At 40.9% G+C, this 27975-nt stretch overlaps 2 protein-coding genes and 2 long non-coding RNA genes across 6 annotated transcripts; 3 read left to right on the plus strand and 1 right to left on the minus strand.

Moving 5' to 3' along the window:
- The first annotated feature begins 1092 nt into the window (after window positions 1–1092).
- On the plus strand, window positions 1093–12853 carry Sk2 (Sphingosine kinase 2). The gene is made up of 7 exons (XM_077411130.1): window positions 1093–2402; window positions 8902–9253; window positions 9652–10023; window positions 10466–10710; window positions 10782–10880; window positions 11447–11586; window positions 11669–12853. Exons 1-7 carry the CDS (start codon window positions 1841–1843, stop codon window positions 11855–11857), a joined length of 1959 nt encoding a protein of 652 aa, XP_077267256.1. The 5' UTR covers window positions 1093–1840; the 3' UTR covers window positions 11858–12853.
- Window positions 3360–27975, minus strand: Pcl (polycomb protein Pcl). Of its 3 annotated transcripts, XM_077411126.1 has the most exons (11): window positions 26374–26970; window positions 25774–25918; window positions 25489–25689; window positions 25176–25367; window positions 24709–24881; window positions 24231–24426; window positions 23867–24117; window positions 23570–23770; window positions 23190–23433; window positions 22084–23009; window positions 3360–3765 (listed from the first exon to the last, which is right to left on the minus strand). In XM_077411126.1, exons 2-10 carry the CDS (start codon window positions 25900–25902, stop codon window positions 22086–22088), a joined length of 2511 nt encoding a protein of 836 aa, XP_077267252.1. In that variant the 5' UTR covers window positions 25903–25918; window positions 26374–26970; the 3' UTR covers window positions 3360–3765; window positions 22084–22085. The 3 variants fall into 3 exon arrangements, with proteins under 3 accessions (XP_077267252.1, XP_077267251.1, XP_077267250.1); XM_077411125.1 differs by lacking the exons at window positions 3360–3765; window positions 26374–26970 and adding an exon at window positions 27279–27975 and having other exon boundaries at window positions 15929–23009; XM_077411124.1 differs by lacking the exon at window positions 3360–3765 and having other exon boundaries at window positions 15929–23009.
- On the plus strand, window positions 6109–8849 carry LOC143900143 (uncharacterized). The gene is made up of 3 exons (XR_013257718.1): window positions 6109–8064; window positions 8128–8218; window positions 8271–8849. It is a non-coding gene; the product is annotated as an uncharacterized LOC143900143 (long non-coding RNA).
- On the plus strand, window positions 24204–25596 carry LOC143900144 (uncharacterized). Its single transcript, XR_013257719.1, has 3 exons — window positions 24204–24274; window positions 25282–25377; window positions 25461–25596. It is a non-coding gene; the product is annotated as an uncharacterized LOC143900144 (long non-coding RNA).

Consider the following 27975-nt stretch of genomic DNA (forward strand, 5'->3'; position numbering starts at 1 on the left):
AGAAATGCTTTGAATGAATTTAATAGAATGTTTCGTTCGTCGCAATTCCTATGCATTTCATGAATTCTATCATTATTTACAGTAACAATATTTGCGATAAGAGCCCCTCGCCACCTTATTGTCCGTTGCTTTATCGTGCAACTGCACACTCTGCTTCCTCCTCTTTCTTACACGGAGATGCTTCAAAGCTGCTTCACACTGTAAAAATATAGCATCAGCGCACATTCTTACCTCGCTCAGTGAGTTGCCTTTATTAAATATGATAATTTTAAGACAGTTGGAAGAGAGAACGAAAGAGTAAAATTTAATAAATTCTTATATAGATAGTGGTACTATATGTTCTAAATTACTCATCTATTAACGTTTACGAAATTAATGTTATAATTCGACCGACTTCTATTTCGAGCTACACAAGTCACAAATAAGTCACATAGTTTATCTTTTGCTTTCTTACTACACGTAAGTATGATATATTCATTGGTAAAAGAAGCGTCAAGGAATATTGGAAGTTTGTTATTAGAAGCAAATTTGATTGAAAAGTCCATAAGGAATATAATTGACGCTTTTCGTGTCATTGCACGGACTTGTATAGGCTCGGATTTGTATCGGCCTTTAACTCGGCTCGTTACCATTCTCCACGAACGAGCCAAATTACCGTTTACTTACCTCATTAAACTATTCTATCGTTGCGAAAACTAATCGTCAAGTTATTACGCGCAGAATGGTTGCGGTGTAACAGAAAACTCACATTCGTGGCGCAGCCTTAAAGTTCACCGCGCAGCTGCTGGAAACTCCAACCTCCAACTCCGTTTGTCGACGCGCGGGTTGAGGGCGGAAGACGAACGGGGGTGAGGGGAGGGCAAGACAAGCTATGCACCGTAGAGAGGGTAGCGGTGCTAGCGGGAGGCGGGAGTAGTGGGGGTGGGGAGATGCGACGCGCTGCTGGCTGCTGCTGTGCGGTGTGCGGTGTGCACTGTCAACTGTCAACTGTGCAGTGCAGGCTGGCTAGCTGGCTCTCTCGTCAGCAGAGCAGGGTTAGCAGCCCCGATAAATACGGGCCCGAACGGCATGGAGCAGCCCAAAGCCGTCTCAGCCGTCTCTCGGCTTCGCCGCGTCGCGACACCCGTGCATTTGAATCACACGCGTCGGGCGTCGGGCGTCGGGCGACGTCACTCGCCCACTCGGAGCTCGGAGCTCGGAGACCTCGGAGTGCCGCTCGCCGCTCGCGCGTCGAGTCCGAGCGGTGGTGAGTGGTGGTGGTGACTGGCGAAACAGTGCGGTGGTTATAAGCGGGTGTCCGTCGGCGAGCGGGACCTAAGGCTCGATCCCGCAACGGCAAAAATCAGGCGCGTGTGCGTGGCGGTGGTGTGGTCCTTATTGTCTCGAGAGTCTCGAGATCGTCGAACAACATCTGGTGATTTCCTATAGCGTCGGGAGGGTTACGCGGGCAGTCGCGGAAAAAGGAAACCCCGCGAGAGAGAGTTGTGTTCGGGCTCGACGAAGAGACGTTCCACCTCCAACGGCGCGGCGTCTCGATGATAATCTCATCGGCGGGCACCGGCACCGCTCGTCTACGCGTGCCGCAGAGCAGCAGTCGGCCCGGCGCGGCGCGAGCGCGTAGATAATCCCGGGCTCTGTCGTTCGTTTACGGCGGTGTTTATACTCATCACCCGTCGAAATTCCATGCGATCGTCGCCCGGTCGATCGCCGTCTGCGCGCTGATAAGAAATCACAGCGAGAGAAATCGGTGTAACGCTTGGCCGATAAAGCGAAAAAGAGAGAAAGAGAGACGGACTTGGACTTCTCGAGTTACCTTCCGGGTCCGAACTCATCCGTTCAAATGGTGGAGCGCAAGCATCATCGGCGCACGATGGAGGACAGCGTTCAAGGGGCCTCGAACGCCGTCCTCGAGGAGATTTTCTACGTGACGTCGAAACGGAACACGTACTACAAGGTGAAGCTGACGGAGAAGGGCCTGAGTCTGCGGAAGGAGCACAACGGGGCGGCGAAGATCGAGACGATCGCCCTCGGCGACATAATCGGCTGCAGATGCATGCGGTCGAAGCGCAGGAACGCGGGCAGCTGCGCCTGTCGACCGGGCGCGTCCAAGTCGCGGATGAAGCTGGTGGAGTCGGCCGAGCTCTGCCAGCCCGTCGACGAGCTCGACGCGTCGGCTTACCTCTACATTTACGCGTACGCGCTCAAGAAGACGCGCATGAAGGTCACGTTGAGGCGCGAGCGCACGACCGTCACCCTGCGCTTTCGCAGCTTCGACAAGTACGAGGACAACCTGCGCGAGGCGAGCAGGTGGCGGCTGGCGATCAAGTGCCTGGTCGCCAACGTGCCGGTGCCCAAGAACCTGATGAGCCCCAGCCACGGAAACCTGGAGACCCTGGTCGGAGGTGAGTGTGAACAATCTCGATGTATATAATCGGAGCTTTCGTCGAGGATTCTCCTTCGCTCGTTGATCGTCTGGACGCGGAGCGAAAAAATTAAGCGTTGATTAAACGATGTATCTTATGTACGATTCCGCGTCCTATACGCTAGCTGGATATAAGATTGTCGATACGAACGACAAAATATTCTATCGTTTCGACGATATCTGCGCTCCCAAGTCAATTTCTGTCGATTTCTTTCAGGTAATTAGACCTTCGGTAGGTACTCGGGGTATAACGACAGTAACGGCATCCGGCGACACGGATCCGGTCGCACGTTCGAAAGGCGTAAACAGATTTAAAACGGATCTTAATCTGCGTTACATCACTGAGCAAATTCGATCTACGAGGTTGAAATATATCAGCAACGATTAGCCGGTTGTTGCGGAGAATATTTATTTCGTTGGTGTACCGAGTGGTGTCTGCTAATCCCAACGTTGGTTGCTATATTTTCATCGAATATATTTTAACGGAAAATTCTATAGAATGATAAAAAATTCCATACTGCAACGAGTTATAGCAAGAAATATGGATATGTGTATTTTTTTTTCGTGAAATCGAAATGTTTAGTGAATGTAGCGACCGAGAGAAAGCATTTAGATTTAGCAAATACCACGTAGCACACCAACGAAATAAATATTCTACGCGACAACCTATTATTTGCTGCTTGTATTTCGATCTCGTAGATTGAATTTTATATATGTATCGTTTAATCGTGATATCTGATATGGATTATTACTACGTGCTCGAACGTATGTAGGATAATCGAATCTGTACTAGGAAATTAGTATTATTTCTGTAGTTCGTATCTGTAAGAGAAACCACCTGGATGATTTCGCGGCTCATAAATTATTACTATCAATTATCCGTTTCCCATGTTTTTCATCGTAAAACAATAACATACGCGCCATTCGCGTATCACGTTATCTTGCATTTATTAAGCTCTGTTCTAGCATTTATATACGAATAAACGCTGGAAGATTATTCTTCATTCAGGTTTTACGCGTTTTTAGCGATCGGGTCAAGCACGACTATACACAGCGTGTATCGTCGTGGGTTCTACCCGTAGAAAAGTAAATAAAAGTGTAAAATAACATCTTTCTGCATTCTAAAAAGCGAAAAAAAATTAGAAATATCTCTCTTCAAGCAAGCTTTCGTCAAACACAATTTTAGTTGTGTCGTAGCTCCACAAATTCTTCCGTTCTGACGGCTTCTTTTTCTCTCCCTTTTCTCAGATGTTTCACCAGACAGGATAGTTTTGTTCGTAAACTCCATAAACCCCATTGGAATGTCGGAAATAAAATAGTGCTTTAATTTCTCAGTCTGAAAACTGAAGAGATATATTGATAACATATTTTAAGGATTTTCATGTATTTTTTTTAGAGATATATTTTTAGGAAAATTCACATATATTTGGGGATTCTTTTCTACAAAAGCATGCGCGCGCACAGGTCTAGAGACAACTTGTTGATTTACATTTTTTTGTCTTATTGTTAAGACCTTTAACTCGTCTCTTCTCGCATCGCAAACTAGCGTCCTCTGTAACGCGTGTATTATCGAATATATAATGATCACTTGTGCTCCCTACGTGCAACGCTTTTGTATGCAAATGGCAATTATATCCAGACTGTAACGCGCACTTGGAAACAGCGCGTGTACCCTAGCCTTAGCGATTGGTTCCCGCAGTAGCCGTTACCATAACTTCTTACGTAATCTCTAATCCCAGTCGTTATACGCGTATCGCGTTGTCCACGTGATCTCGCGATTTACGTTTTAGCAATGAAGATATGAAGAGCACGTAGCCTAATATTTTTCTGGCGTCGCATTCTCAGTTTATGGTACAATAAGTGATAATATCTGAATGATAATTTCACAACCAACTTCGAAAACTTCGTAACGATAGGGATCTTGGAAATAAAATAATAATACAGTTTTTCACAATGTGACATTTGGGGACTTAGCGGGGAATCTTCATAAATAGGATGTTGTTTTTTGCAACGCAATATTTTGACACTTCTCTCCGAAACATTTATAAAAGAAATATTGGATTCTTATTAAAAATGGAAATGACACGGCTTCGTTCCGCGAGTACGAGATGGAGCAAGACCGCGATTGATAAATTCCCAGTTATCGCATACAAATTTTTAATAATTGCAAAATGTTTTTAAAAACGTTCACAAAACAGTTTGAAGATTTATGAGCAAGATTTATATGTTCAAAATCAATCTTTTTTAATGCTGACCGTTGCAGCAAAAAGACGTTGTTAAATAATTTATGATAAAGCAACGTGATTGAAAGATTGGTTGACAATGGATTTACTTCGTCGATCAACATCGAGCGTCATCAGATAATAGGGAGTTTTCGCAATACCGTCTTTCAGATAAACATTCTTCCGATAACCGATCAGCTAGAACAGCTAGATTGTAACGTGTTCGTACTCCGCGCTCGTAACCGTATCTGAAAGATGGTATTGCAAAAACTTCTTAATACTCTTTGCGCAATTACGATATCTCGTCAATTCTTGCATCGCTCGTGTGTTTTTATCGCGCAAACAATACGCGGGACGTTACGACCCCGGTATTCATAGTCGGCTCTTATATTTAAGACCGTCTCAAGTACAATCTTTAGGATGTCATATATATATATATATATGAATCAGAGCCGTGTTAGCATCCTGAGACGTTACTTCGGACGGTCTTGAAATAAGAACCGATTATGAATATACCGGCCTACATTATGACTTTTGCTTGACCGCGAACGCTTTGTTGCCATAACACCGCGTATATCGCGCTGCGCGCGTCGCCGAAAAGAGGTGCTTCGATTACGAAACGCAGCTTTCGGGTTTTGATTTTTCCGATCTTCCTGTTGGCACACGTTGGCAAGATTTCAACATCCGTATACGCGATTGATAGATATCTTTCCGCGACACGCGCACACACACGTATGCGTACCGCGCGCGATATTCAGCACTGCTGTCGATCGCTTTGAAGTATAAAGAGGATAAAGTCCAGTACGCCGTTTTACTCGAGTTCGAACTTGTGTTTGCGAAATGACATCCATTACGGTAATAACGTTTTTTTGTCCTTCGATGCGGCAAAGTCCGGTATTTTTTCCTGCTGTTAGCCTCGGGCATCGAGTGCGCAGAGTACGAACACGTTACAATCTAGCAAATCTAGCTGATCGGTTATCTGAAGAATGCAGTATGCAAAAATCATCGATCAAGTAGACATTTATCTTGGAGACGTCGATCGTCACTTGACACATGTTGAATTCATAATGCACGTAGTGTCATCGTCGAAAATCAAAATTGTAGAAAAATCTTAGTAAATCTTGTAACGCGATTAGTTTCTCACACGTTTCAGATGCGCATGTCGGACGGTGGATTAATCTTTTCGAAATATTCGCGGCAGATAATAAATCTCTACATGAAGGTGCGATACGAGATGTGTCACGTCTTATTTTACAGTATGATAATCCGCTTTATCTTGTTCTTGATAATCCTTGAAGGCCGCTTAAACTTCGTTATAATAAAGTTAACAGTTTTAGTTCGTTCTCCTTTGTATCGCAGTGCCGTATGCGTAATCAGTGCTCGTAATAGCGTCATAATTCTTAACTATGCAATGCCGTCGGCGCTATCGAAAGTATCGGCCTATTTAGATATACATACGTAAGTATTTTGCCTGTGCTCGCTCGTTTTGCTCCGCGAACGCGGAAATGTCGGAAAAGATCGCGTGCTTGTAAAACGAATTGCCGCGGCACAGGTTGCGTCGCGCTCGCGGTTACGTAACGCATTAATCATTATTTACTGTATAAACACTGATGTAGAAGATTGAAAAAAACAATAATCGCCTCTCGAAGCGATCTGACGTCGGGAAAGTTGTTGCGAGAAAACCGAGTGTTTGTGCGCTCCGCGCGTGTGCGCGTTTAACGCGCGTTTTCCCAGAAAGCGATAATAAGTTCTCTCGGCTAGTTTTTTATCTCCTTGAATTTTGTTCGCGACGCCTTAAGCAGCCTCGATTTAAAAACAGAAAGGCCTCACTGATGACCGAACGCTCGCGGTATATATCCTTTTTTCCTCTTATTCCTTTTATGCAGCGGCGATCTATGCAATTGGCGTGACAATTTATATGCGCGCTCAATCATCTTATCGATAAATCGTATAATGTTGCGTGAGACAGCTAACCATGATTACCAATCTTTAATGTACATTCGTGAAATGATAATTATCCAAAGAAGAATTACGCGCGAGTCCCATTAATAGAAGACACGTATACTTATGCCAACAGCGAAATGACTCTCGCGCAAATATATATGTATCTCTCGACGTTTTCTAATTATTTCTGTCGTTAATGTGCCGCCATACGCTTTCAACATGGTCGCCAATCTTGCGCGGCTTATCGATAGCATTAAAAAAATATCGGATGTATATATCATTTATCTTATTGTTGCAGACAATACATTATGGGATTGAAAACGTTTCAGGCTACTTGACATTAGATTGCATTATTGCATTTATCTTTTATCGCGAGTAAATAAATGATAAATTTAAAGGCAGAGCCAGATCTTCTTGAGAAGTAATATAATAGCCTTTGCTCATTCTGTTTTATACATCATACACGATCTTTTTAATATTAACAATATAAAGTTGAGGATATAAGCGACCGAGATTGGTGACGCGTGCGTGATCATCGACCTCTGACGAATGTAAAATTATGATTGTGAAATAGCAGAGTGAGGGGATTTTCTTGTATATTCTTCTTTGTCGAAGGTAGAAACGCATAAGCGCATTTAATATTTATTATTTAAATACAAAAAAGAGATTATTTATTATTTGTTGCTTCAGTAACTATAATAACTTACAGACGACTTATTTCTTTTGCAAAATATGCATGCTTTCTACTTATTGGAATTTGGGTAATAAATCAACAGTCGCATCAAGATGCGACTGTTATTTTTATATAGATTACATTACTTTGTATAAACACATTTGTATAAATTATAAATCGAGTTATAAATCCATTGTTGAACATAGGCGCTGACTATGCACGATAAATTTTACACGGCGTTAACACGCTTAACACGGATGCTACGAAAAACTAAATTATGTCCTCTTAAATCAATCCTTTTTTTACATCACGCGTTTCTTCACGTTTCGTCGGAGGAGAGATAAATGTTGATATTCGTGCGTCGTACATAGAAGACAAAGAACCGCTACCTATTATGCAATCATGATTAAACTGTTATTTATTCGGTGTCAAGTCATTTGTCAAAGTATATGTCTCCACTTTAAAAAAAGGCGTGTTAACTGAGTGAATTTCGTTTGTATCGAAAAATTGAAGCCTCTTTGCCGCGATGCCGATCGGTTATCTCGATTGATTGCCGCGCCGTAGCTTATTGCTTCATCCCGTGAGGGACTGTCATCGCGGAGTAGTGTGGCGAGTTTCGTGCGTGTGCGTGTAGTGCGTCGTGTGTGTCGTGATGTGACAGCTCGCGTCGTGTCGCGAGGTTAATATTATTATCGATGCGATCTCTCATCATTATTATAAATATAAAATCGTTTAATTCTGAATTTCGGTCGCGTCACGCAAGGATCGAAGTGCCACGCGAAATATCAGCGGATCGGAGATAGGTAATTATAGTGACTCCTCTCTCTCTCTCTCTCTCTCTCTCTTCTAAAAAGGGCATGTCGTAGGTATTGTTGTCACTTTTCCGCGATGCCGATTGGTTCTCTTGCTGCGCTTACTTCATTTGCAGCTGTCATTGTATATTATTTCGACATGTATGTATCAAGGGTTAATAGTGTAATAGTAATAGCATAATGTTAAAGCTAAATAGCGCGCGCGAAGCGCGCGTCTGTAGTGTCTTATAGTATATATATTCTAAAACGAATATATCAGCCTCGATATATGACAAAAATGTGATTGTATTGCGATTGTATTGAAACATTAAAATTAAATAGCGGAACGTTTATAATTTACTGATTTAAGTAAGTGTTTGCACGTCGATTCGAATAACGAGATGCAGCAGAATGCTGAGAACTTTTTAAAGCCGGATTCTCGTTTTTTTTTTTTTTTCCCCCCCGAAAGTTTCTCGAGGTAATAAAGAGGAACGTAATGCACTTTGCATACCGTCACCGAACAATAGCAACTGAATCGACGGATTCAGCAATAAGGAATCCATTGAACCTAAACATTTTATCGCTTTTCGAAAGTATCCGTTGTCCGACGAAAGATTTCGAACGCATTGTTTTGAAAAACTGTATAGTGTGCATCACATATTACAAGACGAATATCTCGCATATGTTTTGGAACTGTTTGTCCGGGGAAGGTTTCTCGAGGTTGTTAGAAACCGCGAAATCGTGCCTTTCCAAAGTAGCAGTAACGACGAAACGATAAGATGTAATAGTAAAAAGGTTCTGGGACGAATACAATGCGTAAACTCTTGCATTCTCTCGCTAATGTTTCAGCGTGTCCGGGCGAAAATCGGAAGCTCCTGGTGCTGTTGAACCCGAAATCGGGACCCGGCAGGGGCAGGGAAACCTTCCAGAAGAGGATCCATCCAATCCTGTCGGAAGCGGAGACGTCGTACGAGATTCACATTACCAAGTGTCCCAATTACGCCCGCGAGTTCGTGCGCACGAGGAATATTTATCAGTGGAGCGGCCTGCTGATGGTCGGTGGCGACGGAATCGTCTTCGAGGTGTTGAACGGACTTTTCCAAAGGCCCGATTGGGAGAAGGCTCTGCACGAATTGCCGCTCGGGGTGATACCATGCGGCTCCGGCAACGGCTTAGCAAAGTCCATCGCCTATGCCAAGAAGTAGGTCCTCCTCTTTAATCTCACGCGGTTATCGTCGTCTCTCGTCACGGAATTGCATGTAATCGCGTGAAAATTTTCGACGAAATCACTCGTGCGATTATGACGTGTACTTAATTCGAACAGAACTCACGTTACATTATCGGTCTCGTTCCACGAAATGATTCATGTGAAACACGATGTCGATAAAGTTTTCGAAAGAACTGGCCTTGCGTGAGAAAACGCAATTGCCGATTATCATTCCAACTCGAGCGTTGCTCAAACTCATATATCAGTATTCTTAAGCGGATTATCCATTTTATGATCGAGAAAAGTCTTGCACTTTTATTTGATCTGTTGATATCTCGATAAAGTTATGGGCTAAAGGTGTGTCGGGGTCTAAGAATAGGATGATGTTTCAGAGAGCCATACGACCGCGATCCTTTGCTTATCAGCGCGCTATCGGCGGTCAAGTGCAAAAGGACATCGATGGACATCGTGCGTGTAGAAACAAGGAATCAGATCCTTTTCTCGTTTCTGTCGGTGGGTTGGGGTCTGCTCGCCGACATTGACATAGAAAGTGAACGACTACGCGCTATCGGAGGCCAAAGATTTACCGTGTGGAGCGTAGCGCGCCTAATAGGATTGAGATCGTATAAAGGCAAAGTGTCGTATTTACCTTGCGACAAGGTCCCTCCGACGGAAAATATGGAAAACGGCAATGTATATCACAAGGATTATGTCGCGAAGAACATACTGTCGCATTCGAGAAGTTACGGCGACGAATTGGACAGGTAATAATCCAGCGTAATGATTATAATGGATTTTTTAATAGAATGTAATGACAGATAACCGCATGTATTGAGGCACGACCGGCAGCGTGACCGTTTGTCGACGTGCCACGCGCCAGATATCAATAATGATTTCAAAGTACACGTACAAAAGTTCTATCGTCGATTCTTTCGAAGCTCGTATATTTTATATATTCGGAGATACAAAGAAACTGAATCTGTGTGCTCGAAAACAGTGTTACTGTAAGTATGCTGTGTGTGTATTGAATTTGAAGTATATATACACACTGCATATTTGAGTTCAATAATTTGCTCCTAATCTGAAAATATTTTCGATAACTTTACACAAATGCTATATATTAAACGAGGAAAATGATATATTACGTATACCATTTTCCTTCGCTATTTGTTGAGCTTATTTATGAGAAAAAAAAAATAAATGTAGGTGTTGCGCCAAACCAGAATCGGAACCGAAAGGCTTCTACAATACTTTCGGTGAATCATCGCACGATTTAAACGGTTGCGACGATAACGACGTGATAACCGAGAACCTGAATCTCGAGACGGAAAACGAGAGGAGGCACAGACTTGATAGTTTCTACTCCGCAACATCAGCGAAGTCAACTTATTTCAGCACAGGTTCGGTCTCGAGTTATCACAGTATGGAGGACAATGATAGCACAGAGATTGGTATGTTATTAAAATCGAACGTACCTCTGTTGAATTTACAATATCCATAATGATAAATCTATATCGTTAAGGTCCAGAAAACATCTGTAACAATCAAGTTATGTATGGGCCGTCATCTACACTTCCGGCATTAACAACGCAACTCTCAAATTGCTGGACAACAGTTCAAGGTAAGGCAATTGCTTAAATAACGAAAGTTATTTGTACTGGCATTTCGAATTTCGGACTTTTGAAAATTTTAAACATATTTCTTTTTTTTTATTTGCTTTTCTTATAAATATACGTTTGATTAAATTTTTTACCGAAGTATTTAGAAATTATATAGGCGGGATAAACATTTGAGTCGTAACATTTGTAGCTTAAAGATTCGTTTATGAAAGATGAGTTCAAAGACGTGTATTTGTTGTAATCGTCATATAATATAGTCGTATATATACGGTGCCAAAGGTTGTCGCGTGATGCATCACTTATTAACCCTTTAACTCCAGTTGAATTCGAAGTAACGTCACGTACCACTTAATAAAACGCCGAATGCAATGGAACATACTTGGAAAAAATATTTGTAATGTAACGTAGCACTTTTCAGTTGCGATACAATGCTCAATATGTATGATGCATTGGGAAAATAATTTCATGGAATTTTTATACTATCCTTTACAATGCATGTCAATCAAAGACGAATTTTATGGCGTGTTTATGCATATACACACAGAAGGTTTTATGCTTATAATTTCAGGAGAATTTATAATGGTACATGCAGCTTATCAAACGCATTTGGGCCAGGATTATTTTTTTGCGCCACGTGCTACATTAGAAGATGGGATTATTTGGCTTTTAATAGCTAAAGCCGGTATCACACGGGCCAGCTTAGTACAAGTAAGCTATGTTATAAAGCAGGATAAAGGAAGAAAAAGAAAACAGTAGGCTCACACATGTAACACTCGTATTCGCTTATTAGTTTTTATTAGGCCTGAGTAGCGGGACTCATGTGACTTGTCCTGGCGTTGATATGATACCTGTGAAGGCATTCCGGATAGAACCTATGGAAGGAACGAGTGGACATATAACTGTAGACGGCGAAGAAGTTGATTACGGACCGCTGCAAGCCGAGATATTCTCTTCTCTAGCGTCGGTGATGACACCCTGACATAAATGATAATCATGTATATTCAACATGGTGATATCAACAACAAAATCAAATAATCTTCGGATATAATCCTATGAAGGATTTGTTCTAGGTTAGCTTACGGTAAATTAGTTAGTAATATCAAACTGTTAATATGTATTAATATCTTATGAAGGTATTTTGGATTGTAAACTTTAAATTGACAATCTATGTAGGCTGTTTAAATCTCAATCTATTAACTTGCGATGCGCTCGCACAAGAAGAATTCTTTTCCCTCCTTATAATTATAATGAAGAGATCGATAGATAAATATATATATATATATATATATATATATATATATACATGTAGATATTATATATGTATATAAATTGTTTATTAAGCTAGAGCTGGACGGGTTAAATCTGTTGCATCTTAATAGATACATTTAGCTATTTTGTAAAGTTTTCTATCAGTTTGTACAGTGTATCTATACATGCAACATAATGATATTATTTGTGCTCACTATTGTAAACTATATAATATTACGCGTAAGATACTATATTTTGTTACCATGTTAAATAAATTAATGAATTGTGTTTTTTTACACAAATATTTTGCGAATCAATACTAACCAAATGCATCAGAAAAGTGTAAACTTTATTATCACATTTTAATACGTTTGCGTCTTACATCTAACGCACAGTAAAATGATACTGCATTGTTTACGGTTTGATATGTATGCTGCATAAATAAAATAGTATTTTAACGATAAGTAACATGCCGCAGCAATCGGTTTGGTTACATACGAGCTGTTTTATTACTTTTATTTCCATGTAAAAAGAATAACTCATGACGGGAAATTATAAATCGTAAAATCACAGAAATTAATTACGTACGATACGTATCTATATCATTCTTGGAATGCAAATATTGAGATTTAGTTCTCCCAATTAAATTTTCCCTTTTAATTAAAAAATCAGTGTTTCTTTTTTCATGCGCGATGTTATACTTAATAAACGCAGTTGAGGTTTGAAAGCTGTTTTATTAAACCAAGCTTTTTCCGTTCCCGGATTTTTATCATCTTTCGTCACTTACACAATCCTAACTCGATATCATGTATAGTTACATTTATAGTTTCGCCACATTTTCTCGTGGTAGGAAAGTACTGCGACAGTTTGAAAAGTTTGTGGGAATCGTTTCACTAAAGTGTCTGTTAAAGAGAGCACCGCACATATACGATACACGCGCATCCAGGAGCCAGCGACGCTTCGTCATCAATTTGTGAGCCTGTTCCCACCTGTTCCTGACCTCCTCAATTCATGAATAATCAATTCTAAATGCGATAAATCTCAATGAGAATGGTGAACACGATAAAAACACGTATACATCTTCTTCGGACGCAGTCAAATCAATCTCCAAACGCGTCGTAATTCATTGAATTGATTAAATTTCGTGCTCGTTGTTTACGCTATAAAACTATAAATGATAGGATCGATAGATCTCACTCCGTTGCCGCATTTCAGAAACGCGACTCATACAACGCTCCGTGACACGTGCAATGTTGGGGGATTTGCCTCGGTATTAATATTCATAAGGAGATATTTTTGGGTAACGGAAGGCAAGAGGTTGCCGTTGTGTTTAGGTCTACACGTATCGTTTATTATTCTCTCTTTACAACAGCGAGTTCGTGATCGTCGATCGTCGTCGATCGACCTCGTCTCCTTTTTCCTCTCTCGCTTTAAACCTCCCTTTTGTACGTGGGTCTCCGTATGAGCGTCACTCGAGTCGATGACGATGAAAAACGGACGAAGCATGAAAAATGATAAGGAGTGAGGGAGTTTATGGATCAGTCTCTTTACGCAAGCTGAGTAAAACAACAATGAACACGGAGAGCACGGTTCCCCAACAGGCGAGCGCTGATCGCCGGTCGTGCGATAAAAATTGGACACGCAAATCCCGCGGCTTGGCGCGGCGACGACGGCACGGCGCGTCGCGTCGCGAGAGCTGTCGACGACGGCAGCTCGAAAAAAGACAAAAAAAAAAGAAGGGACAGAATTGTAGCTCGTTAAGATAATCTTAAGTAAAACTATTTATATGCATGTGTACGGGTGCGTCCCCGAGACCGTCGCCGTTGTATGTACGCTTGCACATCTACGGATTCTCTCGCACCAATTCGGCAGCGAAATCGTGACAAAAGTAACGACGGACAATATAAATCTCGCATTGAAAATTGTTTTCACTTCGTAGCCCAACCAAGTTGGATCTACGTGAAAAAATTCGTGGTCGGAAAGATCGCGAGAAGAATCGCGCGCGCCGATACAAAATACTTCAGAACTCGCGTTTCCCTACATCGGCGCGAGAGAATTTCGTAGATCGATGAAATCGGCGATAACTCCACAGAGCATTTTGCGTATACATATCCGTATATATATACTACAAACATAAAAATGACCTGGCCGATCCCTTCCCGTTTCCCTCGATCTTCTTTTCGTCGCGAGGCTTCACTGGCCCCAGACTTCACGTACGTCCCGATTTTGGACACGGTGTGTGTGTTGTCTGGGTCGCCTACAGAATTGATAACAGAATCGCGAGTCAAAGACGTCGTACGTGTTGTTGTACGTTATCGGTTATCGCGAGGAAGAATTCTACGGGAAAGCTTTTTGCTCCGACTTAAAATTCAACGAACGATTGTCTCTTGTAACTTCCGTTACGGAAACGATTCCTCGAAAAAGTCTGGCAGTTTATCCTGAGGAAATCGATTTCCGAACGGGCTGAGCGATGGCTGTATATATACAATGCGAATAATGATGAATTTTTTTTTGTCATTTTAGTCGCGCTAGAACTCGTCGATCAACGAAAGGTCGATCGGCCGCTGTCCCGAGGATTCTGAGGGTCCTCGAACGATCGGGGAAGAAAGCTACGGCGAGGATATCGGCCAAGGCAACAATCGCAATATTCGTACGCAGCGCAGGCGGTGTATATACAGAGTCCACTACCGAATTAACATTAAAAATGGAAATATACGCAGAAACGCGCGTAAAATTCGGAGATCTGCGGAGATAAGTGGGTTCTATCGCACATCAATTTTGGCGAAACGGTCGAAACGTTGTCTCCCCGCGGGTCGCGCAAGCGACACGCGCGCGAGCGCGAAAAAAAAAGTCCGGGCGAAGAAGGAACCGAGAGATTCGTAATAAACGGTGACGGTTCCCGCGGAGTTTCCCAATCGAATAACCGGAGGATCGGGACAGACGCATTTATCTCGTTTTTTTTTGTATCCGCTGGTCCTGTCGCCTCTGAGATGACAAATTATTAATTCCGAAATATCAATCAGCTCTCTTTCTTTTTAAAATTTATCGTACACACGTACACAAATGTACACTGATACATACATACACGCGTATGCACACATACACACACACATACAAACAAGCAAATTAAGTGCATTCGCATTCGAGGCGGACGCGCTTCTCCACGCTCCTCACTTTTCCACGCGTTTCACAGTCGCAGTCTCTCCGCGCAGAAGATTACAGAATCGATCTCGACTCGGCGATCCATTTCGCCTCCCGGCGAGGCCTGCTTTCGAAATTTATACTAGCTGCAAAATCGCACGGGAATCGCGAGAGTACTTACTACCTAAAATAATCCCTATACGAATTTGGACTACGAGCGGCGAAATTCTCTCTCTCTTCTATTTTTTCCTCTCTCTCTCGAACGATAGGGACTACCAACGCCGTTGGCACGTGTGGACGCTGTGTCGTTTGGGTCTCTTTCGTTGTGAGAATTATATCGAATTACAAAATTATGAACACCCCGCGAAAATGACTCTCACGTTACAATATTGTCGAAACTATATTTATCTATAACGCGGTAGAATTTATTACGAACACGTTGCTGGCACGAACATTTTGTGATACGCGTTGCACGCTACTTATACATCGAACTAATAATCGTCAGAAACGATCGGCGCGCTTTGCTTTTGCCTCAATCGAGCATAAATGCTGTTAGGTGAACAAAACTGCCGACTCCATAAATACAATACTTTTAGCAAACAAGCGGGACACCTTCCGGTACGCAACGATGTATTCTGTATTCAACCAACCGGCACTCGAATTATAAAAAATCGAAGAAAATAGATCAACCTTTTCGCGCATATACATCATTCAGGCGCCGTAAAATAACGTTGTGTCTGTAAAATAAATTTTTTGCACTTTTCGTGATCGCGAAAAATCGACAACAATCGAGTTGGTCTCTTTTCTCGATTTCGGCCAATGTTGCGGCGAAATAATTTACAACGCATTATTTAACGTGTTATATGAAATACAAATTCCAAACGTGGTCGAAATTTTCTTTACAACTGGTCCTGTTGGACAGCCCGACCGATCGGAGAACGTTTCATTCAACAACGTAGAATACTCTAAATTTACAAGTAACAGCTCGCTAATTTAATGCATTGGCTAGAGCGTTTTCGCTCGCGCGGGCGTTTTTTCCGAGGATTTTGATTTCGGTGAGAGACCGAAGGCCAAATCGGGGTTGATGATTATCACACGAATCTCCGGATTGCGTAAAGTGACTCCGGGAACGCTCGATCACGGTTCTCTTCAGAGTTCCTCAAGTTCGAATAACGTTCGCCAACAACTTTCAAGCTGACTATGGTGCGCTTTTCAAAAACATTCGAGTGCCTAAGAAGTTTATTGATAAAAAAAAAGTGAATTTAATAATTTATAAGTATAAAAATTATTTTGACCATAATAAGTCTATGAAACAAGCAAGAATAAAATATAAATTCGTCATCAGCAGAATTGAAACATAGGACGGACATACGAAAACATGTCTAATCGGTGGTAAGCTCTTACTCGAGGAACTCCTTGGTTCCCCTCGAGCAGTCGAGGACGCGCCGTGGGTGAAGAACGCATCGCGAGTGCCGAGATATCATAATTTCCATTGTCTCGCGATTGAAATCTCATAACGAAGAACACTAAAATACGCCGCCGAGAGCGACGACGCGACGGTGGAATCCGCTCTGGAAGTAACACGCCGAGCTTTCCTCGAGCTCGTTATCGCACGCTCTGTAATCGCCATACAAACGGTAATATAACGTATCAACTATATGCGCTACGTTGGATGTGTGTGTGTGTGTAAGTGTGTGTGTAAGGATATTAATACGTTAAAAAAGGGAAGGGAGGGCGGGCGGGCGATGAGGAGGATGTGGGAGTCATATAATATGTACACACGATACTGGCAGTATAACTTTCGCCTTCTTACGATCTCCCTCGTCGCGCGGCGCACGTTCCGTTCCGATTAGACGCGCACGGACGCGCCGATTCGACACGCACGGCCGAACGAAACGTGAACTTCGTGTTTCGCGATAGCGATTAATTAACTAGACAACATCTCCCTCGGCTCTGCGGGACGTGCGAAGGGGGGCCCGCGTTTCGCGGCGATTAAAAATCCGCGCGAGCCGGCACGGACTTACGCGCGGCGTTAACTTTAACGGCTCTCCTTTCCAAACTTTTCGATTTCCACGCGCGATAGGGACGATCGGCGCGATCGCGAGTCGTTCGCCCTACGGACACGTGTAGAAATCGGGTGTAAACTCTCGTACAAAAAACGCTGCGAAGTCGCAAAGATGACGCTCCCGATGTTGGAACGCGTGGTCAATCGCCTTAAATGACTTAAATCATTAGTAACGCACCATCGGTGCGACGCAGTGTCCTTTGTTTATCCTACTTAATACGGTAAAGGGAAAGAAACGGCAACGGATCGTCGAATCGTCTCGCATCGCTTTAGGATCGTTAAGGGAGCTTTATACGTTTATTGCACATATTTTCAAGAATTTTTTTGTCATAGTAAAAATGTATTGAAATATCTCGAAACTTTTATATATTATCTCACATATATTGAAGTACATAAAAACATTTTTTTTTCTTTTTCTTATTTATGGCGACAAATGTAAGGGTATCTTATATAAATCTGGTTGACATGATATCTCGAGTTAGAAACGTCTGAAACAAAAAATTCAAACGGGATATTAAAATATAAGTGGCTACAGCCGGTATACTAGAATTAAACATTTTGGGTAAAAAGAAACAAAATGGCGGACTTTTGAATATCTCGACGAATATCTTGCAGTTTTTTGCAACTAAAAAAGTCCGCCATTTTGTTTCTTTTTACCCAAAATGTTTAATTCTAGTACCGGCTATAGCCACTTACTTATATTTTAATATCCCGTTTGAATTTTTTGTTTCAGACGTTTCTAACTCGAGATATCATGTCAACCAGATTTCTATGGGATACCCTTACATTTGTCGCCATAAATAAGAAAAAAAAAAAAAATTTTTCTTATGTACTTCAATATATGTGAGATAATATATAAAAGTTTTGAGATATTTCAATACATTTTACTATGACAAAAAAATTCTTGAAAATATGTGCAATAGACGTATAAAGCCCACGGAGATGAGCGTGGGAGAATCTAAAACTCGCAAAACGCCGCTTTCGCGCATTTAAAAGAAAAAATAAACGTTTTCATAAATAATAAACGCTACACTTGATTAACATCGCGCGGTAATACTTTTTCGAGGGCGAATCTGGAAGCATAGAACAACAAGATTGTACATAAATCATCTAGGGCCTTTTTCTTAAATCACAAATTTGAGGGGGAAAAATGCTCGAAACTCTCGCTTTTCGCTATAACGCTGACCTGATAAATATCAATTTTTTTTTCAATACGAATTAATAAATATTAGTTCTCATATCAGATGTATGACATAAAACAGCACTATAGTGATTTCTTTTTTGTGAATAATGAAACCTAGAAAGTTATATTTAGCCATTTTATCACATTATCGCTCCAAATAGGTATACCGATAAATCTATATGCAGATAGATATAATTAGTTACCGCCTAATGTGGAACTTACTTCATTGCTACGTATATATAAGGAAAACAAGGTAGATAATAAATACCAGGTCAGGGTTAGAGAATGCATCAATAGCAAATTACAATTCCACGGTTTTTACAGTCTTTACAATTCGCTTTAACTAAGGAGGATAAATCTCTACGTTTGTGTTTCTTTTGACCTTATGTCCATCTTTTCGTTTTATGTCCTAGATTCCGCCCTTGTATTATCGTGCAATTAGAGATCAAGCTGTAGAAATATGCACCAAATATACGCCTCTTCAACTAACTTCTTACATTCAAATTTGACAAGCTATTTGAGTTTTTCCTTCCCCTACGCCATCTCTTACATCAAACGTGGGAAACGCTAAAGTTCACGCTTTATTTCACTTTCAGTAAGACTTGGATGCGTATGCATGCAAACACAACGTATGAAACGGTTTCGTTGAAATTTCGTCACGAGTTTACCGACACGTCTCCGCGGAAATTCGCGTGTGAAATAACGCGCGACGACAAGTATGAATCGCAATTCCACTTAATTAAACGTCATTACATATCATAGCGCAACAATGTCCGACGTCGTTTATTAAATATAAATTAGAAATTTGGCAGTGTCCATTTCTTGTCTTCGTCCAATATTACCTACGTATCACTCTAGAGGAGATATCAATAGAGTGTGCTGTGGTATGAATCGAAAAAGATGTTTTTGAAATTGTTGTAACTACATAAAAAACGTATTATTCACGATTATATTATGTATAATATACATTATATATATATTATGGAGGGAAAAAATCACAGTTGTGTAAATCAAATTTTTAAAAATATTTTCTTGTGTGCATAGATGCAATTTATATATTGTACAGATTACATCTATGCACACGAAAAAATATTTTTAAAAATTTGACTTACACCACTGTGGTTCTCACTATACTGTGGTTCTCCATATATACACACACACATATTTATTATGTATATTATATATAATACTGATTCAAAATTTTTTTAATAATTCTCTTCTAAATATTGTTAAATAATGCATTACGGAAAATGGGAAAAATATTTATATAAAACGTGAGTCGCCATAGCCGAAATATGCGAAAAACTCTACTATTGTATATGTTTTACAAAAATTATTTGTCTAAAAATTGACGAAAGAAGATTCAAAATTTTTGACACACTCATTTTTGCTAAAATCTTACGACTATAATAAAAAGACAATTTGTAAAGGATCTCTCATTTCTCATACCACAGTGGCCTCAGATTGCTTGAGCATCTTCCAAGAAACCAAAATGCAAAATTTGCCATTGCATTACATTTAAGAAATTTAAATAAATAGCAAAGATGAATACTTATAATTTATAATGTTGATGTTCAAGCACAAGTTTTCATCATAGATTCGTCATTTTAATCTAATGAAAAACTCGAAATGAAATTATCTAGGATGATATTCACTTATTGAATTTAAGCGAAATTCGATAAGAATGAATTATATTTAAAAAATGCAAATGCGCTTCTAAAAAATTATTACGATCGTGCATAAAAAACTATCAAAATTTTTGTTTCTGATAGAATTTTCGTTTGATGAAAAGAATAAGAAATGAGGATTTGTACATTACGTTCCGTTGTACATTAATTTCCCATTAGCAACACGTCGTGAATAAACATGAGCATTTGCAAAATATAAAATAAAGTTCCATTGCAAGAGCAAATTTCTATAATTCATCATAGATCGAAAACGAAATGCTTAATTCACTTTTCTAATAAGCTCTTTTGATTTGAGACTCTAGTAATGGCTACTGCAATGTTTATATTATATCGCTTATAGTTGCTTTATATTTTCTGATTAGTAAGTTATGACCATAGATTCTGTGCAGTTTGAGGTACAAAATGCTTCTTACGTAATAATCCCACAGGATCCAGAGTTGTATAAAATAATCTGTATCAAAAATTATTGTAAGATAATTTGCGACACGTTACATTTACTGACTACCATATCTAACTGTGTTACATGACAGTTTAGATATCAACCTATTTTATGTACAATAGTAATTTAGCTTCTAGTTTAATGCATAAAGATCGTTTTTACAGTGCACAACTACACAATAATGAGCTCACGTATTGTGTGCCTGATAACACAGTTTTGAGTAGTCCATATTCACGATATTACTTTTGCACAGATAACTTGGCCAATTACTTACATATTCAGTGCGCCGTTCGTTTTTAATTTCAAATGGTACGAAACAGGTGTGTCGTTTTCTCTTAGTCTTGTATAATAATGAGCAATGCTAAATCTGTGCCTTCATCGTCTCAGGTACGTACATTGATTTAAGTCTGACCTGTATGAGAAGTACAATTGCGTTTTTTTAAATGTATTCAATATCATGTACGTGTGAACTGATTCATAATTGTAAAAATTAAGACAAGTTCCTTTCTTCAGAATTTTTGATTTGCGTCGTATTGTTATCGACAGAAAGAGTAAGTAAAATGTAATCCAAGACAATGAAGTTACAGAAGGCGACGATTATCTCTCTACCAGTATATTGAAAAATAACCTTTGCAGGATGTTTGTTTTGCTTTACTCTTTACTGCTAACTAACAATCGCTAGTACGTTAGTACAAGTAAGAGGAACAAATTTCTGCTTCAATTCGTTTTTGGTTGATTCATACTCGTGATTTACCCTTGATACTTAGATAAGACGATTGGCCAATCTTTCTGTAAATAAATGTAAGTCACGCGAAACTTTTTTCGCGTGGATTACATCTCGTCGATACTTCCGTAAGTCTACTATGCTACACTATTTACAGTTGATAAGCAATACATCCGATTGTTCTTGCAAACGTTTTTTTTCAAGCAAGCATTTCGGCGTGTGTATACTCGTTTCGTTATGTATGTAGACGTATGTGTGTGAACGGTGAGATGTACGCGTCGAGAATCAACATGGATCGTATACTTTTTTTTGTAATTAAAAATAGATGAACATGAAAGAAATTATTGATTAATATAATTTGACACACTATTCGATAAATCAATTTTATTTTAAATGCGGCGGTGATTCATCGTCTAACAATAAGTAATGTCTTGAGCGTAAAAAAAATCCTTCGCAAGGTTGATTCAAATAAAATGAGAAACGTACGTTTACAAGAACATTCACATATTCTACGCCGATAAATATATTTTAATGAAATGTACGTAACAAGTGGCAGTGCATGTAACGCAAAATAATCGATCACAATCATTTTGCTGTAAAAGCAACTTGAGAGAACTGATTATAAGATGCCGATATAGGTGATCGCCATCTTACGCTTGATCTCAACTTAAAATTTGTATACGATTGCAATATATTCGTAGTAAGCGGATTATTTACCGTTAAGTATTGAGTCCCTCCCATTCGATGAGGTATTGTGTCTGACCGTTTGGCCCTATCCTCTTCGCTTTGATGACAAACTTTTCACCGGCAGCTATTCTATTAGCTGCACCGAAGTAAATATTCACCGATGATTTTAGATCGTCCAGAGATATGTCAGGCGCACTTTGCTTCACAGGCGAACACTTTGGAGATGAAGACACGCTGCTCTTTCTTTGTGGTTGCGGATCGGGAGGAGGTAATTTATCATTACTTTGCCGCTGTCTCAATCTCCTACCATTTAAGGCATAATCCACACAATTCCCAATTTGACTATTTGCACTGCTCGCAGCACCATTAAATGAACTTCTTAAATTCCTGGCAAATTCACTTTTAACTTCATTATTACGAGCCGGTAGAATAGCCGCCGTCTTGCTGGCGGTAGGCTGAAATTGTTGCTGGGCTTGCTGTTGAATGGGTGGACGTCCCCGTCGATGTGTCCTTCTACGTTTCACTTGCCCGTTTCTGTCAACGATAATATCCTTTTCCGATAACTGCCTCTTGGCTGGACGTACCACCGGCGGTTGCGAGATCACAGGCGTCAGTGGCAAAGGTAGGGTGATGGGACACTGGTTGTAAGATAACGGCGTACTCGAGATTGGTTGAGTAAGGCTACAAGGTGTGCCTACTAAATCACTGAATGGATTATTCTTTCCTTGAAAATCTTTGGGTGGTGGAATAAAAGAATCGAGAGTGCCTCTTGAACTGGTTTCGTCCCCACTTGTGTCCGCAGGCGTCGAAGGTGGCAAAGGATGCATTAGGTCCACGGAACTAGGTACAGACAGCTCGGATATACCCGATGTTGTAGCTGGTGGTGTTGGTGGTCCGGAAACGGAAGTTGGCGGTGTTGGAGGTAAATCGGATGCTTCCGAACTTTGTGGCTTGCTCTGTATTAATGAAAAAAAATGGCATTATTATTCTTGTAAATAAGGCATAATACATTCTGCATATTAAAAAATATGGTAAGCAATCTTTTATTTTTCCCGAGGGTAGATAATAAAGTTAAATGACTACCGTATTATTTTGTCAGGCGTTTATATACATGAATGTGAAGTTAAGCTTCTTACCTTCCTTTCCTTTACCTTGGCAATGGCATTTTTCAATAATATCCTTGCTTTTCTGTATCTCGCTTCTCGTTCTTCCAATATTTCCTTAGTACTATCTCCACACGCTTTCTCTCTTTTCTTCTGTTTACGTAGCATTCTTTTCCGTGAATTGCCTAATGCTAATAGACGACGAAGTCTTCTGTGTACATTCAACTTAGGAAATGGGAATGATTTTTTTACAAAACCGCCGCCTATAGTGCAATATCTGGAAAAATAATTTAATATTATATTTTATACATATGTAAAGGGGTAAATATATATATTAAAAATGGTTAAACCTATGTTGTCTTCAAGAAAACAGTTCAATAAATCGTAAATAAATGTGTATAAAAATAGTACACCTGTTTCTTAAAGATTCTATTGATTGACTGGATTCTGTTAACGGAGGTGGACTTGGACACGAACTTTGCTCCGCTTCCGAATTTTGATAAAGTGTACCTCGCATGACCAGATGCGTAGGACTCACAGGAAATTCCACATCATCTGATGCTTTTTGCTTTAACGCGATCAATTGTTTTGTACTCTCTGACAAATTCACCTGACTGAAATAATTAAATTCAACATATTGTACAAACGTTAATGTACGTATGACAAAAATTAATAATTAGTTTTGTGTTGTACTTCAATAAGATGCATACCATACTAACTCTGTTGGTGGTGGAAGGTATTGCAGTCTTTTATTACCAGCCCAACATCTACGTAACACAGAATCGTCTATCTCGCCGGACATTGGAAAATTGATAAATGGAGAAGGTGGCGGCAGTCTGACACGGAGGCCCCATATCGTAGTGCGCTTTTTTATTTCTTTACCGCACTTGAACCTGTTTCTATTGCTCATCAATACTGTCAATATTGTTTCTCTGCGTACTTCAACACTGACATCTCTAATCTAAAAGTGTACGTACAATATTATTATAAACTACAATTATCAAATACTACCATTAAAATATAATACAAATTAAAATAATTTGTTTCGTATATTCCAATGTTAACGACTCCTACCCGTGGCGGAAGCTGTAGAGTGAACCAGTTGTCATTTGCGTAAGGTATAATAACAGTGTCCAAGTCGTAATACTTTTTAGCGTTATAAACAGTCAGATTGTACAACATCAGGTGCACCAGATCTACCCACTTCATTTCTAAACGCCGAACAAATTCTTTCCCATGATTGCACGTTGAACAAACAAATACATAAAATCTGTAAAAATTATTAATAAATTTAAAATTGTGAAGAAAACTTAGGTGAGGTAACGCGTGGCTCCATATAAGAGCAATCGTAAGTCGGAGGATTCCAAGTTTCACGTTACGTATGCCTCGATTTTATAAAAAGTTAATTAGAAAATTAAAAATTGTGAATGAAGATGTATGAGATGACAATGGTAATCCACGCGGTTAACCTATATTTCAATAAGATTTGCATATTCATATCTATATTCAAATTGAATTTGATTGAATCTGCCATTTTTATACTCGTACTTACCTATCACCACTGTACAAAGGAAAGTTTAAGCACCTGATGCACTTTTCATGAAACCATTGTTTACACCGACCGCATTGTAACATCTGTGCATACCATTCACCATTAAGTCCACAGTAACAATAAATTTGTTCAGCGTTCACTCTGTGATGATTATCCCAATTTAACATATTAGGCTGAAATTATATATTATATACAATTATATACAATAAAATCATCTTACACGTAGAGTAATCTTATTTTCATAAATTCAGAGCACATTATCTTAAGCGTCGTCTACAATGGCAGCAGGAGTATACGGTAAGACATAAGCAATAAGCTATCGACCAACCGCAGTCGATTATTCTTGAATTGCAAAAATCCCATTAGTCAGTAGCTTATACCGCATACTCTTACGGTTATTGTAGACGGTCCTTTACATATGTATAAATCATTTGAGTGATAACATTTATTTTATATTTAAATCTTACATCATACGGCAATTTTGTCATGTCATCCGGTGGTGGTTGAGGTTGGTCCCTACCGCTGCAAACTTTTCTGATGCTTGCTTTAACCATAGAATTTTTTGGCTCGCAGGATTCACGCGTACGTGGCTGGCTATCTGTGCATCTTTTACATATCCAGTGAATATCTTTACCCGGCTCTGGCTTCGGTATTTCAGGCTACAAATGCGTATGGTTCTTCATTTATTAAATCATACTCTAATATCCTCATCGGTTTCCGATTAATAATCCAACTTATTTCTATTATGTCAGATATCTCAAAAAGTATTCTGATGCGCACCTGATGACACATTTGGTGATAGCCACGGCCACATTTGTCGCAAACGACAATGTCATTGTCAGTCTTAGGCTGAGATTTTTTACAAAGAACACACATAACATCCGAGTCTGGCATAGCCAATTTTGTCAGCTCTTTAAACGACGACCAGGAAGATGTGTCGTCCAGAAATTTGACAAGACATCTTTCCCTAGCCAAGTCCACCTACGTAGAAATAATTTCAGTATCTCGTTGCATCGTCGCTATCGAGTACCGCTAAAGAGAGGAGTATATCGCATTTGCTCGTACCTCGACAACTGTACCAAGGTAATATTTGCCATCTCTGTGTTGAAGAACATCGTCTCCATGAGAGAAGCCAACCCGCTGTTCCCTTGTGGTACTATCGGGCGCCGCCAGACTTTCCTCCGGTTCTGACATTTTCTCTACCCTGTTTCTAAATTACAAACAGCATAGCTATAATAATCAAATATGATCGAGTATGCATTTACTAGAAGCTAAGTCATATAGCTACAACAATAAGGAAACTATATACATCTTATAAATAGTTATCCCTGTAAAATGTATCTTTAACCTTCTGTCACGGATTAAATGTTTTTGCTGACATATGACAAAACAAACGACAAATCATTAAACTTATCGCGCTTTTGTTTCACTTTTTTTTTTTGTTCAAATATTTTTCACGAAGTTGACTATACTATACCAATGCAGGAATATGAGCAATTAGTTTATGATCTTTTCCAATCATTCCGTTGTGCAAAAAAAAAAAAAAAACAAACAATAGAGACAACAAGAACACGTTCTAGGATTCTAGAATTCTAGATCGTTGTACGCTAACCTATACATTTGACTGAAATTTTTAAGACATGGTTTTCAAAATCGTATACGTACGTGGATTATCGTGAATACTTGCGTAAATCCGCGATCAAAAAGTGTTCGAATGTAATTAACGGGACGACACGGCGATACGGTTCAGATCATCGGCGACGACGCTAGGGAAGCCAGCGTCCGAGCAACGGGCCACCACGCGCGGCGTCCGACCGAAGATGCAAATAAATCGCGAACCGTCCATGCCGTCCCGGCCCGGCCCGGCCGTCCGTCGCCACCTACTCACAAGTGTAACGTAACGTTAACGCGTTAACACAATTCGCACGGGTACGCGGTCGCGCGACCATATGATCGGCATCTCATTAAAAAAAAAAAAACAAAAAAAACAGTCCGGCGCACTCACTCTCGCCGCCGAAGGAGAGAGCGCCGCGACGCTGCTCGGAGTCGTGTTCACGGATGCACCGCACCCGCGTGTCCCGCGGTGCCAGCGGGATTCGGGAACCGCGTCCGACGATCTTCCCCGCTCTCGCGCTCCTCCGGGCGAGCTATTCCCCGTCCGTCGAGTCGATCAATTCGACGAGGACGGCGCGGAGGACGGACGGAAACAGGGAGAGAAAGGAGAGAGAGAGAGAGAGAGAGAGAAAGAGGAAAAGGGAGAAAGAGAGAGAGAGAGAGAGAGAGAGAGAGAGAGAGAGAGAGAGAGAGAGAGAAAGAGGAAAAGGGAGAAAGAGAGAGAGAGAGAGAGAGAGAGAGAGAGAGAGAGAAGCGTAGGGACCGTCAACCGTCAACCCCCGGGGGTCCCTGGGATCAGTTTCTGGCACCGGGGCGATGACTTCCGGAGACTCGTGGCGATGCTCGTCCCGGGCGCGCCGCGGCGTCGTAAATAAACCCGCGCCCGGCCCGGCGCCGCGCGTGTGTCGGATCGTGTCGGGTCGGCGCGGAGCGCGGATCCGGTCGTGCCCTCGTACCTCAGCGTCACGGCCGTGTGGAATCTGGAATCACGCGCTGCTACGCGCGGGCCTCATCTTCCGTCCGGCTCCGATCAGACACATCCAACGGCAACCTTAACCATGGGGGGAGGAGGGGGCCCCGCCGCACGGTCGGCTCTCCGCGCGCGCTCACGCTCGTTCGCTCGCTCCGCTCGGCGCACTCGCGGCGACGACGGCACGACGACGGCGGCAAAAGCCTGGCCCCGGGCCCCGCTGCCTCCGTATCGCGCTGCCGCGCCGATCACGACGACGCCCCGGGCACCCACGTAGGCCGGCTACACGATCGCGACACGCCCACAGTTATCGGCATCACCGCGGCGAGCTCGGCGCACGTTCGTTGTGTCCCATGGAAATTCGAACGAGCACCGTCCGCCATGTTCGGGGAAACGCTTGAAATTCTGTCAGGTGTACGTACTTGGTTACATATTCTCCGAAATGTTACGAAGTCTTGCTGCCGCTTTGTATTAAATATAAATTTCCACCGTGCGACATTCGGTTGGAAAGGATATCCTGAAAGCGTTTCTTTTAATTTTTTCACGCATTCACTTATTCGTACAATACAATAGTTCGTAATAAATGTTCGAAGTGTGGAAGCAAGAGCATTTCGGCATGAGCAATGCTGAAAACAAGTAATATATTACACTTGTGGTAACATATGTGTGTGTGTGTGTGTGTG

The sequence above is a fragment of the Temnothorax americanus genome, unplaced genomic scaffold (genome assembly GCF_048541705.1).
Source record: "Temnothorax americanus isolate GAGA-0224 unplaced genomic scaffold, ASM4854170v1 Scaffold3, whole genome shotgun sequence".
Classification (NCBI taxonomy): Eukaryota; Metazoa; Arthropoda; class Insecta; order Hymenoptera; family Formicidae; genus Temnothorax; species Temnothorax americanus.

What these genes read in the sequence shown, in the direction of transcription:
- Sk2 (XM_077411130.1), top strand. Translation starts at nt 1,841, where the DNA reads ATGGTGGAGCGCAAGCATCATCGGCGCACGATGGAGGACAGCGTTCAA. An exon ending in CCTGGAGACCCTGGTCGGAG is followed by an intron (nt 2,403 to 8,901) that starts GTGAGTGTGAAC and finishes CTAATGTTTCAG; the next exon opens with CGTGTCCGGGCGAAAATCGG. An exon ending in TCCATCGCCTATGCCAAGAA is followed by an intron (nt 9,254 to 9,651) that starts GTAGGTCCTCCT and finishes ATGATGTTTCAG; the next exon opens with AGAGCCATACGACCGCGATC.
- Pcl (XM_077411126.1), bottom strand. Translation starts at nt 25,902, where the DNA reads ATGTCAGAACCGGAGGAAAGTCTGGCGGCGCCCGATAGTACCACAAGG. An exon ending in ATCACCAAATGTGTCATCAG is followed by an intron (nt 25,368 to 25,488) that starts GTGCGCATCAGA and finishes ACGCATTTGTAG; the next exon opens with CCTGAAATACCGAAGCCAGA. An exon ending in CCACCAACAGAGTTAGTATG is followed by an intron (nt 23,771 to 23,866) that starts GTATGCATCTTA and finishes TAATTATTTCAG; the next exon opens with TCAGGTGAATTTGTCAGAGA.